General features: G+C 30.7%; 2 protein-coding genes and 1 long non-coding RNA gene across 3 annotated transcripts; 1 reads left to right on the top strand and 2 right to left on the bottom strand.

Annotated features, from left to right (window-relative positions):
- Positions 1-6,351: 6,351 nt before the first annotated feature.
- On the bottom strand, positions 6,352-8,889 carry LOC118046038 (uncharacterized). Its single transcript, XM_035054802.2, has 5 exons — positions 8,539-8,889; positions 8,118-8,234; positions 7,294-7,432; positions 7,101-7,218; positions 6,352-6,861 (listed from the first exon to the last, which is right to left on the bottom strand). Exons 1-5 carry the CDS (start codon positions 8,546-8,548, stop codon positions 6,805-6,807), a joined length of 441 nt encoding a protein of 146 aa, XP_034910693.1. The 5' UTR covers positions 8,549-8,889; the 3' UTR covers positions 6,352-6,804.
- Positions 8,890-11,999: 3,110 nt separating this feature from the next.
- LOC140954980 (uncharacterized) lies at positions 12,000-15,767 on the top strand. The gene is made up of 2 exons (XR_012168700.1): positions 12,000-13,442; positions 13,533-15,767. It is a non-coding gene; the product is annotated as an uncharacterized lncRNA (long non-coding RNA).
- Positions 14,661-18,470, bottom strand: LOC118046037 (mitogen-activated protein kinase kinase SIPKK). Its single transcript, XM_035054801.2, has 9 exons — positions 18,076-18,470; positions 17,893-17,977; positions 17,508-17,642; positions 16,625-16,849; positions 16,348-16,530; positions 16,012-16,235; positions 15,553-15,598; positions 15,215-15,311; positions 14,661-14,959 (listed from the first exon to the last, which is right to left on the bottom strand). Exons 1-9 carry the CDS (start codon positions 18,156-18,158, stop codon positions 14,940-14,942), a joined length of 1,098 nt encoding a protein of 365 aa, XP_034910692.1. The 5' UTR covers positions 18,159-18,470; the 3' UTR covers positions 14,661-14,939.
- Between the last annotated feature and the right edge of the window lie 698 nt (positions 18,471-19,168).

Below are 19,168 nucleotides of genomic sequence, written 5' to 3'. Positions count from 1 at the left end.
AGCATTTTAGCCATGCACTTCTCGTCCAAAACTTTTCATAACATCTTTGCACTTTAGATCAAACTATACATATCATGTACTATTGTACAATTCATTTTTAAATTATGGTTTTTTAGATATGAAATCGTTGTAATTCAAAGCATCCATAGCTGCCACTATAGTAGGATTAGTTAAATTATTTGACAACGTTGGTCCTTATTCAATTAATAACTTTGTCAAGTTCAAGGTAGTAAAATAAAATAATATCTTTGGTTACCACCTTTTGAAGTCCAAATCATTGAAATTTTAAAATTTATCACCATGTACTAAAATAGGTGATGGTGAAATTTTCTTTATAAAAATAATAGTTGCCAAAACAACATTAATTAGAACAATCACTTTTTGAAATAGAGACATGTTTATTTTCTATAAAAATAACTAAAACTTTTATAAATAAAAATTTTGGCTTCTCAACAAGCAAGTAATAAATAAGTATATATAAAAATGTAAAGCAATTACAAAAGACTAAACAAATTAAGTATTTTCAAATATGCATGATTAAACAAATCAAATATAGATATATTTAAATCATTATATTATCCTTCTAACTTGCATCATACCAATATATTATGTTTAAGAAAATTAAACAATTTGCATGATTATTCATAAAAGTTTGCAAATATGACAAGTATAAACTAAACAAAAAACAATATTTTGAAAGTTTAGTTCTAAATGATATTTGACATGCATCAAAACTTACAAACTGTATAAAATAATAATTTTAGAATAATAACTATAACTTTGACTAAAAGATATTTAGTAACCTTATAAAATTAAACTAAAAGTCATAAAGCTATAAACTAAACAAAAGATTATAGATCAAAACATTTAGTTAAAAAATATCTATATGTGTGGAAAAAAAACTAAAATATATATATATTATAACTTAAAGTTTAAAGATGTTAATATCCTCTTTAACAATTTAACAATTGATTTAGGTTTTTCACAAGATAAACTAAACAAAGTTTAATTAAATTGAATCAAAGCCTTAAGATTGTTGTCAAAAAAATATTAGAAAATTAATTAGAGTAGTGATTATGGATTACTTAGTTTATCACAACAAAGCACTCTAATTAAATTAGATAACCAAAAAAAAAAAATAGAGAACATACAGGTTTAGATTGCAAGTTTATAAATAATATATATATATCATGACAAAAATGCAATTAAAGACTAAAAATGCATAATGATATTAGCATGCATATTAAACATATATCCAAAGTCTCATAAGAGATTTAATCACAATCCTAACATTCATAGGAATCACATAAAATATGTATGTTTGAACTAAAATAAAGAAGAGTACTTATTTAAATATTTTAAAAATAATGAAGCTTTTGTTATTGTCAATGTCATATCTTTTGTTCTTAAAGCTTTCTAAATCCTCACTGTGCATCTCGAATGTTTACATTAAGCCTCCTAAAATTTCAACAATACTATATTATTTAGATACACTTCTAAATAAGATCAACAAACAAAAAATAATGGACTCAAGTATCTCTCAAGAAACCAAACATAAACTTTAGATTAAAAAAAAAGAATCTCAAAGCTTAGAAGAAAATACTAACACTAGAGGTAAGGAAGAGTGTAGAAAATCTATAAAAAAACATTGCAGAAAACTCTTCCTACAACCTTATTTTTGTAGTGCATCTTTGGAGCCAAAACTTCTAAGAACAAATTCTTAAAAATACCATAATAAACTTCTTTGTTTACTACCATTAATTACCTATAATAAAACTTGAATTAAATTTAACAGTTTTGGCTTTAAAGAACTAGAAAAACTATCTAAGTTATGATTTAGGGAAAACATTGAAAAAATTAATTAGACATAATTCATGGGTTGGACAAGACAATGGACTAGAAATAATAATTCTTATTGGACTAGACCCAAGCTAAAAAATAAGCTTGTGAAAAATAATCTTTTATAGCCTAAAAAATTATTTTATAAGAAATCCAAACCCAAACCAAGCCCAAGCCCCAAGCTCGAGCCAAGCTGGGTTAGGCATGCCCATGTGTGAATTTAAGCCCAAAGTCCACTTTACTTAGGATCTCCCCCTTCCCCTCTAAAAGCTTTGGTATCCTTTGGTTTTAATTTTAACTTTTCACCTTCCTACTATATAAACAACAAACAAAACTTGTTTATTTTTTATATGGGATAACAATTTTTAAAGGGTTTTGGGTTTCTCCAACACATACTAACCAAGGGTTCTTTGAGATCAAATTCTCATTCATAGATAATTTATTTAAATTATATTAATGTTATATGTTAAAAAGCTCTTGTTGGAGATTAAATTCAAATAAAATTTTAACCATATAAGTGAGTAGACCCTACTTTTAAATTGGTCTTAAATATGCCCATTCACTATGTTTTTAAAAAAAAAAATTCAACAAGGGAAGGTAAGAAAAAAGGAAGATAAGAGAAGCAAAACATTGGGTATGCAATTGTTGCACCAAGAACAGATGCAACAAACAATCAAAATAGCAATCAATCAAAATGAAAAGGGTAGAGCTAAAAGGGAGGTGCCAAAACAAAAAAAAAAAAAAAACCTTTACAATCCCAACAATATAGTGAGTTAGCTCAATCAATTTTTTTCTAAGATTAGAGAAGAACAATGCAACATGGGATAAAAGATGAAGCTAAGTTATACAACGATGCCATAAAAATAAGAGAAAGAAAAGAAACAACCAAAGCAAAGCCAATAATAGGAGAAAGATGCTGGTGAAAAACTACTAGAGTTGATAAAGCAACAACAATCCAATCCAAGATGCAAAAGTATACATAGCCAAGGGAGACATGAAAGAAAAAAACATGAACACAAAATCATCAATGAACAACAACGTAAAAAGAAAGGTGCTGGTGAAAAGCTACTAGAGTTGATAAAGCAACAACAATCCAATCCAAGATGCAAAAGTATACATAGCCAAGGGAGACATGAAAGAAAAAAGCATGAACACAAAATCATCAATGAACAACAACATAAAAGTGCAAAACCCAAAAGGAAAAAAGGAAAACTAAGTAAGATCGTGAGAGAAAATTAAAGGAAGTGTCAGGAAAATAAAAATAAAAAGAAGCAAACCTTTTTTTTTTTTATGTGGTAGAGAGAGAGAGAGAGAGAGAGAGAGAGTCTATTTCTTCTAAACAAAATAAAAGCCACCCACAAATTGATATTTTATCCAACACTTTTCAATTGAACCAAGCTTTCTCCAAACTAAAATACCCAACCTTTATAATCAAACTAGCACTTAGAAGCTTCATCTTATAGCCATCACTAACCTTAAACTGATATATGTATTGTAAAGAGAGAGAAAAAGTCTGACATGAAAAGAGAAAGAAAGAAGAAATAAATGAAAATAATGTTATGGTAAATATCGGTAAGAGAGAGGAAGAGATTATATGTGTGTGTATATATATATATATATATATATATATATATATAAAGGTGAGAAAACATGGTTTTCATTCATCCATGCAACCAAAAATCACAAAAAGAGAAAGAAGAAGTGGAGTAGTTAGGTTTCACTGTGTGAATTCACAATGAAAAGGTCTTTGCATCCATAATGTTTTTTCCTTTTTTTCTATATTTTTTTTGTAATTTGTAATGTAATTATATTTATTAAATCTATAAACATTGTACACTTTAACTCATTCATTTTAATCTCTAGATATAGTTTCTTTGTTTTGTTTGAATATTTTTAAATCTGTTTTTTTTATTTTATGAATGTTTTTTAAATTATGTTATTAATATGTATGATTCAAAATCATCTTATTATATTAAGAATCATTCATGATTTATGTTAAAAACACTAATGGATTTAGATAAACTTCATTAATGAAAAAATGTTTATTTTCATACTAGATTTATTCATACACAATATGGTATTTTTAAATATTAATGACATAATATGATAAGAAATTTTATTACTATAAGTTTCCTCCTTTAGTCATGAAAATCTTACGATTGATAACTTACGAATTTAAATAATATGACTTTGTAATACTAATTTTACAATACATAAACTAAAGACAGAGACAATTATCTAGAAATCAATTTATTGACTTAATTAAATAGAAATTGATCTTCTATTAGTTATACTTCCAACCTAATATGTATCGATGTAGACTTTAAACTATAATTTTTTTATATTTTTAAATAACAAACCTCTTCTAAAAGTCCTTTTTAAGTACCTTAAGATTTTATTGATGACATCAAAGTATTCCATACTAGGTGAATGCATGAGTTGGATGAGCATACTCACTACAAAGGCTATATTTAGGGGTGTATGGGCTAAATAAATTAATTTACCCACAAGTCTTTGGTTTTCTCTCTATTCACAACTTCTTTAATTTTGATAAGTTGGAACTTTAATTTGGATTCAATTAATATTTTAGCTGCTTTGCATCCGAACAATCCTATTTCACCACGTAAATCAAGTACATGTTTTTGTTGAGTGAAAATTTACCTTCTTTAGACTTGGAAAACTCCATTCCAAGGAAATACTTCAAAACATCCAAATTCTTAATTTTAAAATTCTCAATAAGTTTTGTTTTTAAGTCTTTCCAACTCGACATTGTCATCACATGTTATGATTATGTCATTTACATAAACAATTAAGATAGTGATTTTACATTCTCCTGAATGTTGTATAATTTTCTTTGACTTTGATAGTAATCATAATGTCTTACAATATTTTTAAAGCATTCAAACCATACTCTAAAAGCCTATTTGAGGCCATATAAAAGCTCTTTCAAGTATTTATTTAGAAATGTTTTTAACATTCATCTAATTTAAGGACCAATTAAAATTCACTACTAAAGATAATAATACACAAATTGAGTTTATTTTGGCTATTAGAGCAAATATATCTTGATAAGCAATGTTGTATGTTTGTGTGAAGCTTTTTGCCACAAACTTTACCTTGTATCTTTCTATACTTCCACCTGTTTTGCATTCGACTATACAACCCATTTGCTCTTGAATTTTTTATTTTACTTTGGAAAGTCAACTACTTTCCATGTGCCCTTTTTATTTAGAGCATTCATTTCTTTTATAATTACTAACCTCCAATTTAGATCATCCACAACTTCCTAAATGCTTCTTGAAATAAATAATTGAGATATAATAGAGGTAAAAAGTTTATAATAAGATAAATATTTGGCAATAGAATATGGTTGGTATAGGATCAAACTACTTTTCTAATAACTAAAAGAATGTCAATTTCTATAGGCGAGTTATTATAAGGGACAATACAAGTAGGAATATCTGGAATATTCTTGGGATCATTTCTTAAATTCCCTTAGCATTTGTTCAGCAGCCAATTCAATCAAGAATCATTCTGAGCTGTGGGTTCTCTATGGACTGCTGGTTCGGGGGAGCCTACATGCTTGCCTGCAGTCTTATTAAAGAAGCTTTTCGTATGACATATAGGACTTCCAGGCTTGTACTGCTACTGAATGATTCTATTTGAGAAGAAAAAAAATAATCTTGGAGGAGAGTTTCATTGGTTTTTCACTGGTTTAAGATTGAAAGTCATTGTGCGCATGGGCTGGCGCGCATGAGCTGATCGTATCCCTCCACTGTGTTAGTAAATACCGAGCTGTTTCAGGGACTGGTTGGGAAATGGGCGTGCTCTATAGCCTGTCAGCCGAAATTTAATTCTAATGCCAGGCTGTGAGAAAAGATTTTCTTATGAATGTTCTGGTCTAACCAGTTTAGCACAGAAAAACAATCTCGACAAGCATTATCTGTCCCTTGTTATCTTTATTTTTTTCATTTTAAAAATATTTTAAGAAAAAAATTAAAACTTTTTAAATTTCTTTTTTAATTTTAAATTAATATTTTTTTATATTTTTAAATTATTTTAATATGCTGTTATCAAAATTAATTTTTTAAAAATAAAAAATATATTATTTTTAAACAAAAATTATTTTAAAAAATCACTCTCCAACATCTTCTTCATCACACCTTTTTTTTTTAATGGTGATTGTGTTGTAAATATAATGATATTGTGATTATCAATATTAAAAAGTATAGCATGTAGACACCTTTTAAGATAAATTTTTTACTTAAAAATATATTAAAAAAAATTTAAAATTTATTTATTTATTTTTAACATCATTACATTAAAACCATTATAAACAAAACATTAGAAAAACATCAATTTAATACCTTTTCAAATATAAAAACATTTAAAAAAAAATACATAAAAACAAAAACAAAAACAAATCATACCAAATTCCCTCTTCACCTCTGCAGCATCCCAAGGAGAGCTCAGGATGATAGAACTTGCGAGTTTTGAGCCTTCCAAGTAGGGTAACATCAAAGTGCAAGGTATTATGCTCCATTTAACATTTTAAAGGAAATGGACACGCACCATCCCGTAACAACAACCAAATTGTTCCTTTTCACGAATCACAAGATGTATTGCACATAAACAATGCCTCTATTTTCACAAGATGTATTGTATATAAACAATGCCTCTATTTTCAGTCACAAGTAAATTTCAAGCTAATTGAAGATTTTCTTCACTTGGGACTTTATGTATGCCCAGCATATGGAGGAAGAAAGTTTAGGAATTTGTAAATGTTTCAATGTAGCCGTGAAGGTAATCTCCAACTGTGAAGGAACATTCTCGTATCAACATTCTTTGTGCTCTTCCGCCTGAACATTTTATCTACATTGCGCATGCAGTTTCTTGCGACTGAAATCTGTTCTGTTTTTAAATGTATAAAGCCATACGAACTTACTTGGAAGTGGATTGCCAAGTCTAGAACAGAGAACAATAAGCTATTATGACCAGCAGCACGACAGAAAACGACATTGCCTGTACCAGGAACAGCATTAAAATCAAGGATCAAAATTGCGTAAAAATTCAACAAGGCAAAGTTTCACGAGGACAATGCCCCCAAAAAAGAATGCTATAAATGTAACTGTTTAACATATCAGGTCAGTGACAAAGGAAGACAGTGATGAGAATCTGATTATCATCTCCTAAATGCAGTTCAGACTCGGACTCCTGTTGCTTCACTAGCCACAGAATAATTATTTTGAGAGAGAGTTTACCCCAATTGCAGCAGCGGCAAGGCCCGCCCGCTCCCTTGGATCCTTCCGGTAGTAATTTCCAAAGTAAAGAAATGTGCCATAATACCACATCAACGGGAAAACAAATCCCAAAAGAAAACTGCAACAAAAAAGATAACCATCATAAAGGAGAAATGGGGATGGAGGGAAACACGGTAGTTTGAAGAATACTAACGAAAACCATCCAATCCCACAGCCAAAGCATGGAAGGGGTTTGTCATAGATCCCTTGAAAATCCTCAGGATCTCTAACAAGCGTATATTTTCCTTTTTCTCCATCTGTTGCATCTGTCACTTGCCCTACCATCAGCAGTTCTGCACAACGTCTCTCAGCAGTTCGGATAAGCAATTAATAGTGCAAACATCAGTTTGATGTAAAATATAAATCAAAATGGCAGAAAATCCACCACATTAAGTCATATGATGAGGTAAATAATTCCATAAGGTACACAATCAAACATGCAACAATGCTCCTATAAAAGAAAAAAAAAACAAAAAGAAATTTGAAGGCTACTAAAAAAATAAATCAATCAGCAGATGGAAAATGAAAAGGCAGCAGGATTCAATAACCCTGATATAGTTGGTAGATAAAAATTGGTTCCTAAAATAATTTATGTTTAAAAAATGTGAAATACTATTTAATGGCAAAGAAGTACATTCTAAAAATATCAGAGTGCTTCAGATTCATAGTCAAGGACTTGAATCTCCAAAAACATATATATAATAAAAAAAAAATAAGGGGTCATTAATGCTCTGATCAACATTGACGCTCAACCATGAATATTTCTTAGCATATGGGAGGAAATTTGTGTCATTCTAGCTCCGTCCCATCTGGAGAGGGGAGGGCAGAGACTTGCTCATCAACGTTATAGAGAAACATGGTGCATGACAGAAACAAGCAAACCATTGAGATTTACATGATAAGTTGTTATATTGACATTTTGCTCATTAACATATATATATAAAGAACCATAAAATCAAGTCTGAATAAGAAGAGTACCCTTAGATGTTGCATAATATCGAGCAGATGGCCTGAGGAGATCAATGTGCTTATCAGAGACAGGTTTGACTTTCTCGACGCCATTCCTGAAACCATCTCTCTCGTCAATGGAAGCATCTGCAACAGCAGGAGGAGGAAGTCAGCAGTTAAAATCTGACGTTTCATACAAGCACATTAACATATTAGTTAAGAGATATACAAAATCCTTTGATATGATCACAAAATCATTCCCATTCCTACTATTCCTAAAATCACCACATCACAGTTTTTTTTTCAAATCATTCATAGTACACGACAATACCCATCTTCCATCCAACTCAATTCATAATTATAAGCAAACCCCCACCCAGTTGTAGAGAGAGAGAGATTCTACTCTCGTTGTATGGAGCAAGTAGAACAGAGACAGGAAGGAAAACTGTACTTGGATCCATATGTAAGCTACCGGGGAGAGGTTGGATTGCTGGACGGACCTGGCCTGCTTCAGAAATTAAGCAACAAAAGTGAAGAATAAAACATCTTCTTCGGAAGGGGAAACTATACTAAACTACGATCAACCAATCAATCAAAGCAATGGATGCCCGTGAAAAGAAAGAGAATTGTGATCTTGGTTCTTAGATCGATCAATAAATGAAGACTTCAACTACCAAAATTCAGGATTTTTGGACAGTAAGAAGTAGTTAAGGGTCTTCTTCTTTCGTCTTTTCATTTATCGCCTTCTACGCCCCTTGTTTTCCTTTTCCTTTTCTTTTTTTTTTTTGTTTTTATTTTTATTATTATACCTTGAGAGTTTTCTTTTATATATATATATATAATTGAAATTACCTGGAGCAGCGGCATGGTAGGTAGCCAAAGAAGCACAAGCGCTAAAGTCTGATTGGAGGGGAAAATGAAATGACCATTATGCCCTTTCCACTGACTCCCATCTTTTCTACAGGGCTACAAATTTTTATTGTTTTTTTATTTATTTTATTCTTTTCCTTGGAATCCTTGTCTCTTCTCCACAAAACATTTTCAGAAAACCCCCCTTTTTTAAAAAAAATTCAATTTTTTGTAATTAAAAATTATTTTTTTTTATATTTTGATATACTAATTTTAAAAATAAAAAAAATATATATTATTTTAATACATTTTAATATAAAAAAATATTTTAAAAAATAATCACAATTATACTCTTGAATACCCCTCCCTGTATGTAATAGTTTTTTTGTGTACATTTATTTTGATTGGAAAAGAATCGTTGGAGTGGTTGCCAGCAACTGTGTTGATTTTAGAAACAGTATATATTTTAATGTTTTAAAAAGAATAGAGTTAGGAAAAAAACTAAATTGTTTTTATTCAAATGCAATATTTTCCCATTAAAAAAACTAGCTTTTTTTTTATAAATTTAGAAAACGTATTTTAAAAGTTCTCCATAGTTTTCCAATATATTTTTTCACTTTTTTTAAATGAAGAAAAAACATTAACAATACAATTTTTTTTCTTTTATAAACAAGTAGCTCTAAACAATGTAAGAGATAAAAAAATATTTTTTAATTTTTTTATATTTAGTTAGTGTCATAAATTTAATTTTATATTTATAAATCTAATATAAAGATATTATAAGTTAACAATACAACTTTCCATGATAAGTTTAACTTGAATTAAATAAAATTAATATTATACAATTAGATTATTACAAATATAAAATATTAAGATGAATTTTTATGAAAAATAGTTGTAATATTGATTTATTTTTTATTTTTTTGTGAAATAAAACTGCAATAATTGTAAACCCACAGATAAATATCATATATTAAAATTAAATAGTAAAATTGAAAGGAGAAAGAGAAATATTAAAGTGGTAAAGATGGTTAGAGAAATTATCTTTTATTACAATCAAATAGACTTGTGGTTGAAAATTATTGTGTCAACTCTCGGATAAAAGGTTTCAGAGTTATTAAATATTAAGAGTGCAAGTGATGAGTGGAAGGGTTATATTCAACAAATTAATTGAATAAAAAAAGGAGTTTATTTAATGAGAGGGATGCAATTAAAAAAAATAAAACAAAAACAAACAAAAGAGTTTATGGGATGAATGTATAAATAAGAGAAAATATTGGGCCAAAGTAAAAAATAAGAGAAAGTATGAGGGTTAATATAGAAAATGAGAGAACATAAGGGCCTTATGTGCACATAAAGAAAGTATGAGTGGGCAAGATGCAAATAAGGAAATCTATTGCTAGAAAAAGTGAAGAATTCTCTAGAAATTCCTGACTAGTAGCGGCCATAATAATTGAAATAATAAAACAAAAAAGGGAAAAGAGAGTCAGCGCCTGATTAAAAATATTACGTTGTAATTATTTTTTAAAATATTTTTTATGATGAAATATATTAAAATAATATTTAAAAAAAAAATTATTTTTAAAATTAGCATATCAAAGCATCCAAAACATGTAAAAAAAATTTAAATTTTTTAAAAACATGATTTACACAAAAAAAAAAAAAAAGAAGTTAAAATCATAGAATACGAGGGTGATAGGAAGAGATGAAATTTCAAGGGATTCCATCCTTATTCTACCTTTAAAAGTCCTCGACTGTCTTGAACTGCTGAGGTTGCCATGGTTCGACCACGATTTGAGCACTTCTAGACTGTAAAATAAAAAAGAAAGGAAGATAAAATTAAAATAGAATCAAGGTTTAGACATAAAAGAAGATTTAAAGGATGTTGATAAATACTTTATAAAGATTAAAAATTTCTTAGAAAGTGATGAAGGAATATGATTCATTTAGCTTTTAGAAAATATTAAAGAGTTGTTGGATCTCAAAAATGATGTGGTGTATCTTCTATGAAATATGGAGAAGGTTTGGAGGCTGTTTGGGTGGTATAAAGTGGCGATGGTTATGATATTTTAGAGAGGGTAGGTGGGTGGTTTAAGAATTTTTTTTATGGTAATTATTGATGTTTAGATTAGTTTATACGTATTTTGACTAAGTTATTGAGACTTTAAAGTTAACAATTATATAAATTTTCAGTGGTCCTGAAATTTATAATATTTAAAATAATGATACGTGGAAAACAAATTTAAAATTTAACCAATTGAGTTATTCTTTTATATTTAAGATGTTTTTAAAGGGGTTGAATATGAGGTTTTGTAAAGGGTAAAAATATATTTAAATAATAGAGGAATTGTTACTGAGGAATTGAAGAAGAAGAAATAAAATGAGGACTAGATGAGAGGAAATATAAGATAAGAGGAGGAATGATTGAGAAAGAGATACATGGAAATATAAAGAGTCCTTGAATGTGTTTTTCCATTAGTTTTTACAAGCTATTGAACCCATGCCTTTCCGTGGGTTTGGATAATTTTTTTCAACAAAAAATAATAAATATGAAGGCTTTTCTAATGTATTTTTTGATATAAAAAAAATTTTCAAATTGAAAAACTTATGTATTTAATTAAATAAATTGATAATCATCCGTGTTAAAAAAGTTTTAATTTTTTTTTAACAATAACTAAAGACTAAACTAGAAAAAAACATATGTAAATTAAAATATTTGGTCTCACAATACAGGTCATATACCTGATTGTTATTAATAACTTTATTTCTTAGAATATTTTTTTTTATTTAATCAATAGAAATAGACATACACATGAAAAAAATTAAATATAATCAAAGAAAAAACATATTATACAAAGTTACATATATTATAAAAAAAATGTAATAATTTTGTGTGAAAATCAAGTAAAAATAAATGATATTTAATTAAAAATAAGTTAGAAATTTGAGAAATAAATGTAGATGCAAAATATATGATCTTGAAAAATAGGCCATAAACTTGATTATATTTAATAACATTATTTTTTAAAATAAATTATATATATAAAAACATGCAGAAAAAAAGTGATCCAATAAAATTGAAAAGAGAAAAAAATTAACATAAAAAGAATGATCCTAATATAAGAAAAAATGATGAAATCTTATACATAAACTAAGTGAAGATTAAATAATATTCTATTAAAAAACATCATAAAAATTTGTTAAAAATTATTAAAATTAAAAAAATGAAATTACAAGAAAAAAAAAACTAAAGATTTAGTGGTGCGGGCTTGGCTGAGTGGCCCAACAGACAGTTGATTGATTTTTTTTTGTTTGTTTGTTTATTAAGGGGCTGACTTGTCAATGTACATGCGAGTGTCTCACATCTTGAAGTCTTATCTGATGTGCCATATGACGTGTCTCTTCTGAGCGTTGCCTCCGTGATCAACCTGCCCTCTTCTAAAGGTCTAGCAAATCCCAAACTGTTAAATTGTCTTTGTTCGCGTCTCTTTTTGTTTTTTTCCTGAAAATATTTACAAGTGTATTGATTTAGAAGTTTTGTTCATACGTATCCCTGGAACCTAGTAGTGTCTCAGTGTTCTTGTCTTTCGGTTAGTTGAAGGTTGTGAAGTGAACATTTATAGAGAGATACAGGAGCCAACCCCCGGGAGGTTGAGATAGATTGCCTAAGATTCAAGGAACCCATTTTGGTTGTGTTTTTCTTGGCTATTCTATCTTGTTTCAACGTTCTTTCCCCTTTTGTTTTCTTGTGTCATCAGTTGATTGTCTTCTCGTGTTTATGTCGTGTGATTCGTTCGTTTCTTTTTCTTGAGCCCAAAGGTTCGAAGAGTTGCTTCAAAGGTAGAGAAAGATTTAATTTGAGGTGGGATAGAAGCATCAATTTCTAATTTTCCTAGTACCTATTTAATTTCTTTGATTCTCATTTAATCCAAGCTTTTTTCCCCATCATTTTTGCTTCTTATTTCAATCTGCATTGCTTCGCTTCGGGGCTTAAGCGTGTTGCAGACAGGGCAACCTTGTTATCAAACCCCCCAACCAAGCTAATGATGCCTTGTGATCCGTCCATTGCTTCTGAAAGTGAAGGTTACAGAAGTAATAGTGCACTGAGTGGGCAAAAATGGCGGTGTGCCAATAGTGGCAGACGGTGAAGCGAAGGGAAAAGATGAAGCCCCTTTCTCAAAAATGAAAACTGAAAATGAAAGTAGCTTGAATTTCAAGGAAACCATAAACCAGCCAAGCGAGAAGTGTCGGTAGAAGAAAAATATGTAGTGATAGAAGTCACCAACTCCAATGGAGGTTGAAGAAAGTACTTGTAGTAATTTTCAAGCGATTGTGTCAGTTGCAGTGGATGCTGAGGGTGAAGATGTTGCTGCTACTGTCCATAGATTTACGCAAATCCCTACCCAAATGTTAATGGATGGCTGTCTCCCAAGGCATATGAATCAGAGTCTTGGTTGCTTCGCGGCCTATTTATTTGGTGTCTACGATGGACATGGAGGCCCTCAGGTCTGCTTAATAACGCTCCTCTCCTATTTCCTTAGTCCCCTTTCCTCAAGTATATTGATCAGCTTTTACCTTCTCAAATTGTTTCATTAGAAGCTGATGCTGAGAAGAGAAGAAGATCTAGCAATATTTTTTTGGCTGTACAGAGGTGACAGATACTTGAAACCACGATGATTCCAGATCCACAAACGAGGCGGCCTGTGACATTGCTCGAAAAAGAATCCTTCTTTGGTGGCGCGGGGTGAGGGAGTCTATCCTGCGGCTGAAGCCGCGGCAGAGTGCCTCTCAAAGCTTGCTCTCCAAAGAGGAAGCCAAGACAATATCACCGCTCATAGCGAATTGGGAAGGAGAACGGTCTAGTAACTTGCGTCACCCATGGATTACCTGTAACTCCTTAATCATCAGCATATTTAAACTGCAATATATGGGAATTACCTTGACTGGTTTTTGCAAATCTCATTTTGCAAATCAGCATATTCATTTGATTCCTACTTGGCAGACATTTCAGTGTTTCCCAACTTGTACTGGAGCTAGTTTCAAGCTTAGAATGTAATCTTGGGAGTTTGGTGAAGGTTTCAGGTCGTGATATTCCAGTCTTCAAGCTGTTCAAACCCGCCACCTCACACCGTAAATACTCCCTCACAGGTGTAGAAGCAGGGAACATTGTGGCAGTGTTTAGTTGGAAAATGTTTAAAATTTTTTTTATTTTAAATTAAAATATTTTTTTATTTTTAAAATATTTTAATATGATGATATTAAAAATATATATTTTTTAAAAATATTATTTTAAAATAAAAAGTACTTTAAAAAAACAATCACTACTACACTCTTAAATATCATTTTTTATTTGCAGAGGTTTTAAGATGAAGAGAGTTTTTGAAAATATGATAGAGAATACTTTTCAAAATATTTTTTTTAAAAAAAATTATTTTCAACCTCTACAACATATCAAAACAATACAAAATTATAATAAAATATTAAATTTAAGCAAAACATAATTCAAGATTTTAGAAAACACTCTTGTTTATTGACCTTTTCTTGATCCGCAAATTCTTACTATTCTGCCATTGGGAATCAGTCAGGGAAAAACAAACTCGTGGCCACCCAAAACAGACATCATATCGTAAGAGGACTCTGAAGTTCCTCAAGAGTTTGAAAGGTCAAAGTTTCACACAACGTCATGACACCTCTCAAACAGGAGTTTGATGCATTGGCAACACCAGACAAACAATAAAATCAATTTATTTCGGTAAGTTATACAGAAAACTATTTTCCTTGACATCCATCACAAATCAAAAGCCTCGAAACCATACACTCTCTGTTCCATGGATCGGTGTGAGGTAATACGGTAAATCTTCACTTTTTGTGAATTGGTAATGGTTTGAAAACCTCCGCCCTGGTCACTGTAATTTCAGCAAGTTGATTTATTTCAAGCCACAATGACAGTTAAGAATCTTTCTTCAGGCCTTCAAAATTTCAATAGGTAACTTCCCATAACTCTCAAGAGTCTGATATAGTATCTGCACTTTGTCAAACACAATGGCTTAAATTCAACTCTAAAGGACATGAATTCTCATAAGAGTTATGGTCGACATGGAAAATGCATTAATTACATAGACACAGGCGAACTATTAAATGATTAATAAGACTTGGATTATGCAACTACATCTTCACAAGAAATCCATACCAAAAAAAAAGAAACAATAAAAAAAAAAAAAAAAAAAAAAAGACCAAATGATTTCAAGAAACGATGTGAATGGGAAAATTAGACTTACCACAAGTTTTAAGGGTTGCAAGAGGAGAGCCGGCATTTGTAAAGTATGACGCGAGATCCACATGCAGGTCCTCATACAAGTTCATGAATGGGTGTTTCTGGTATTGAAATTAGAAAGAGAAAAAGAAGAGTCAGATCCATGAGCGTCCACTAATAGCATAAACATGTTTTGAACATATTGAAAAGAGGCAAAAGAAGGGTGGGATATTAGCAGTCTGCTGAGTATTAATGACATTCCATATAGATAGAGAGGAGAAAAGAGTAAAGGACGTGGAGTGCCAGTAACAGGCAGACAGCTAATTGCCCCACCCAGTTTAACAATCATAGGACTTCAAATACCATCAGTTCATGTGCTGACTGTCTATCCTTTGGATCTTTCTGCACACTGGAAGAAGACAGAACCGCAGAATGAAAATCAGTAACTTCACAAAATCGAGGCCCAAAGCTACTACAGAAGCAATGAAAAGGAGTGCCAGAGCATAATACTCCCATTGAAAAAAAAAAGAAGCAGCTTGCAGCACTAACCATGCCCTCTGGAACATGCCATAAATCAGTGCAGATTGAGTTCTCAGTCAATGATATTTCCAAAATGGAGAAAAAGACTAGACAAAAATGGAAAACATTGGGCATTGATTTAAAAAGTTCATGACTTCCTTTTTTCCTTGATCCTACTTCAACCGCAAATGCACATCCTCAAAAAAGCCAAATTTATATGGAAAAAGAAAAAGTAACAAAAAAATGGTGCTATCCAAGTATTAGAAGGTGCATTAAGAAACTTCAAGCACAACTTATCTTTACCATGCTGATATAAATGAACAAAACTCTGGAGAAAATTGGTCTGCTGATGCAGAAGGAGGAGGATGATCAACAATAGCTTCCATCAGTTCGTAGACATTAGTCCAGCCTTCATCTAGCTCTGGAGGGGAAAATGGGAATTGGCCTGTTGCACACTCCAGCAATATCAACCCCAAGCTCCAAATGTCACTTTTATAGCCATATATCCCCCCACTAATTCTCTCAGGCTGTAAAATAATCACACATCAAAATTCTTAAAATTTCAGATTCAGGCCACATAATGGTCGCCAGAGAAAGTGGAAAAGCTGTAGCAATCAAATTTACAATCAAATTACTTACAGACATATAGTTGTATGTGCCAACAAAACTATTAGCCTGTCCAGACGTGCTCTGCATGACTGCACTCACTCCAAAGTCAGTAATCTTGACTTCTCCTCTATGATTTACCAACAAATTAGAAGGTTTTAAATCCCTGTGGATAATGTGTTTTTGATGATGAAGATACAGCAAACCCTTGAGCACCTGTATTTATGGGAAAACAGATTGATGATAGAGAAATTCGTATCTGCTATAAATATATGAAACACGGGAATAAAATGAACTTTCCATGTTTTACCTGCTTACAGATGGCAGCAAGATATGGTTCTGGAATTGTTTTAACGCTTTTCAGAAAATCTGCTAGAGATCCACCATCCATGTACTCTAAGATAATTGAAATGGCACCGTTATCGTAAAAAGACTGGTAGGACATGACAACATACGGGCATTGTGATGACTGATTAATTTTCAGTTCCTGAGCAATGGCCTTGCGTGCAGGCTCTTCAATATTCAATTGTATAACCTGAAATTGAACAAGAATGCCAAATTTGAACTAGTTACAACTAGCCAAGTAAATGAAAGGTATACTGATTATTAACCAAACAGGAAATAAAAAGATGATAAGCATCCCAACACACACAGGAAGTAAATATTAGTACAGTTTATAAGAGAAATATTCACTTGAAACCACTTCATATATAATGTAATAGTGATGTTCAAAATAACCGTGAGAGGCCTATTCCTCCCATATTCATAACTGAGTTTTACTCAAAATATCAGAGCATACAAGACTTAAGGGCTAGTAAAACTATGATGTAATTGCTCTAATTCTCAAAACTTAAATCTCAAAAATCTAGTATGAGTGGAATTGGATGTGGGTTTATAAATTAAATTAGGGAAAAGGGCACAGAAGAAATCCGCTGCACCAACAGCAGAAAACTAGCTATTCTTTATCCAAATTAACAGTTAAAAATGTTTGTGAATTGAAGTCATTTTCAGTAGCCAGAAACCAGTGGAAAAAACTATGCAACATGTGGTATAAATTACTTTAATTGGCAATGGATAGCACAGCAACTTCAGGCATTAACTGATCTAATACTAGGCTTAGAGTCCAAGACATAAATTCTGGATGCCAAATGTAGCCAACAATATAGCAAGGTAACGGCTGAATCATATGATACCTTCAAGGCAAAAAACTGGCTTGTCCATTTGTGTTGTACCAACTGGACGATTCCACTACTTCCCTTCCCGATGACCTTAACCATGTCCATGTCCGCTAAACTCAATTGGTTGTCTGAAGGCGTTATTGGAGGTGGCTGAAAACGGAAATAAAAAGTTAAGGAAAAAAAAATGAAAAACACAAACTAGCAGTCATCAGTTCACGGGGGTGGGATCTTAATTTCAAAAATTAAACAAGAACAACAACGTTAATTGATAAGAGCATGTTTCATATCCCTCAGGCTGAAGGATCTATTAATGGTTAACTAAAAATAAGATTTGTGTCCAAACTTAACAGCATTAATTAATTAATTAGATCACACAAGCAACAAAGACATCTTTTCTTACAGGTTCGCTTTCCGTTTGAGAGACAACTCGAACTCCATCTCGATTGACAAGCAGATCACCATCCTTGAACGTGCCGCTCTGGGTTCTGCAATTATTACCAGAAATTAAGAAAGAGCCATGAGCTCAGGGATGCACGTAAGAAAATATCTAGAATGAGAATAAATAAAGAGGAGAAAAAATTACAAGAACTTGGCGAAAGAAACTTCATCGGGAGGAGGAAGAGAAAGCTTGAGCTTAACATTAGGGTTTAAGCATGCCTTCTTCATCTTTTGATGAGATTTCTTCTCTTCCCTTCTCTTTAGGTATGAACAGCAAAGTCGCTGTAAGTCTTTAAAGAAAAAAAAAAAATGGTGGGCTGTGGCTATAATAGACAGTTACTGCATAAAAATCGTTGAAGTAGCAGTAAATGAAAAGGACTATTTATTAATTTTCCTTTCCTTTTTTTTTTTTTCTTTTTTTTTTGAGTGTGGGGGGTTGGTACTTGGTACACAGCAGTACTAGTCTTTTAGTCTAATCAGTCACCATTACAGAAACCACGAAGAAGATGAACCTTTCTCTTTCAGTGTTTACTTTCATTTTGGTATTATTTTTTTTCCTGTCTAGATATTGATAATTTTTTTTTTTTGAAGTTTATTAAAATAAAATAAATTAAAATTTTATTTTAATAGTACAAATCAATATATTAAAGAACTCTAAAAAAATGTGGGAAAGCACTGTAACTTCCCCACGCCTTTTAATTATACTTAATATAATAATAATTATTATTATAATTATAATTATATTATTATATTATAATATTTTTTTTCTCTTATGTAGCAGCTTTTTTTTTTTTTTTTTTTTGTAATTTTTTGTTTTGTTTTTTTTCTGGGGCTTTTTTTTTCCCACTTTTGTTTCTTCTTTATTTTTTTTACATGTTTTTTTTTTTTTTTTTTTACCCAAAATTGACTTCTTCTTCTTCTTTTTTTTAATTTTTTTCAAATTATCTTTACTAATTTTTTTAAATATTGAGCTGGTTGAAAATTTAACTATGTAGCTTTTTTCTTTTAAAACATTGTGGATTGCTATAATGTTCTTATACATTTTTTTTTCTTTTTATGATTTATTTATTCTTTTTTTTTTTCAAAATGGTCTTTGTAGATTTTATTTCTTTATATTAAGTTGGTTGAGAATTTAACTTTGTAGTTTTTTTTTTTTTTTTAAAAAAAAACAATATGGATTGCTACAGTGTTTCCCCTACATGGTTTTTGTTTTGCTGCAGTGTTTCCCCACATATTTT

The sequence above is a fragment of the Populus alba genome, chromosome 18, assembly GCF_005239225.2.
Source record: "Populus alba chromosome 18, ASM523922v2, whole genome shotgun sequence".
Classification (NCBI taxonomy): Eukaryota; Viridiplantae; Streptophyta; class Magnoliopsida; order Malpighiales; family Salicaceae; genus Populus; species Populus alba.
Note: the sequence above shows the minus strand (reverse complement) of the source record. Positions and strands in the feature narration are given on the sequence as shown.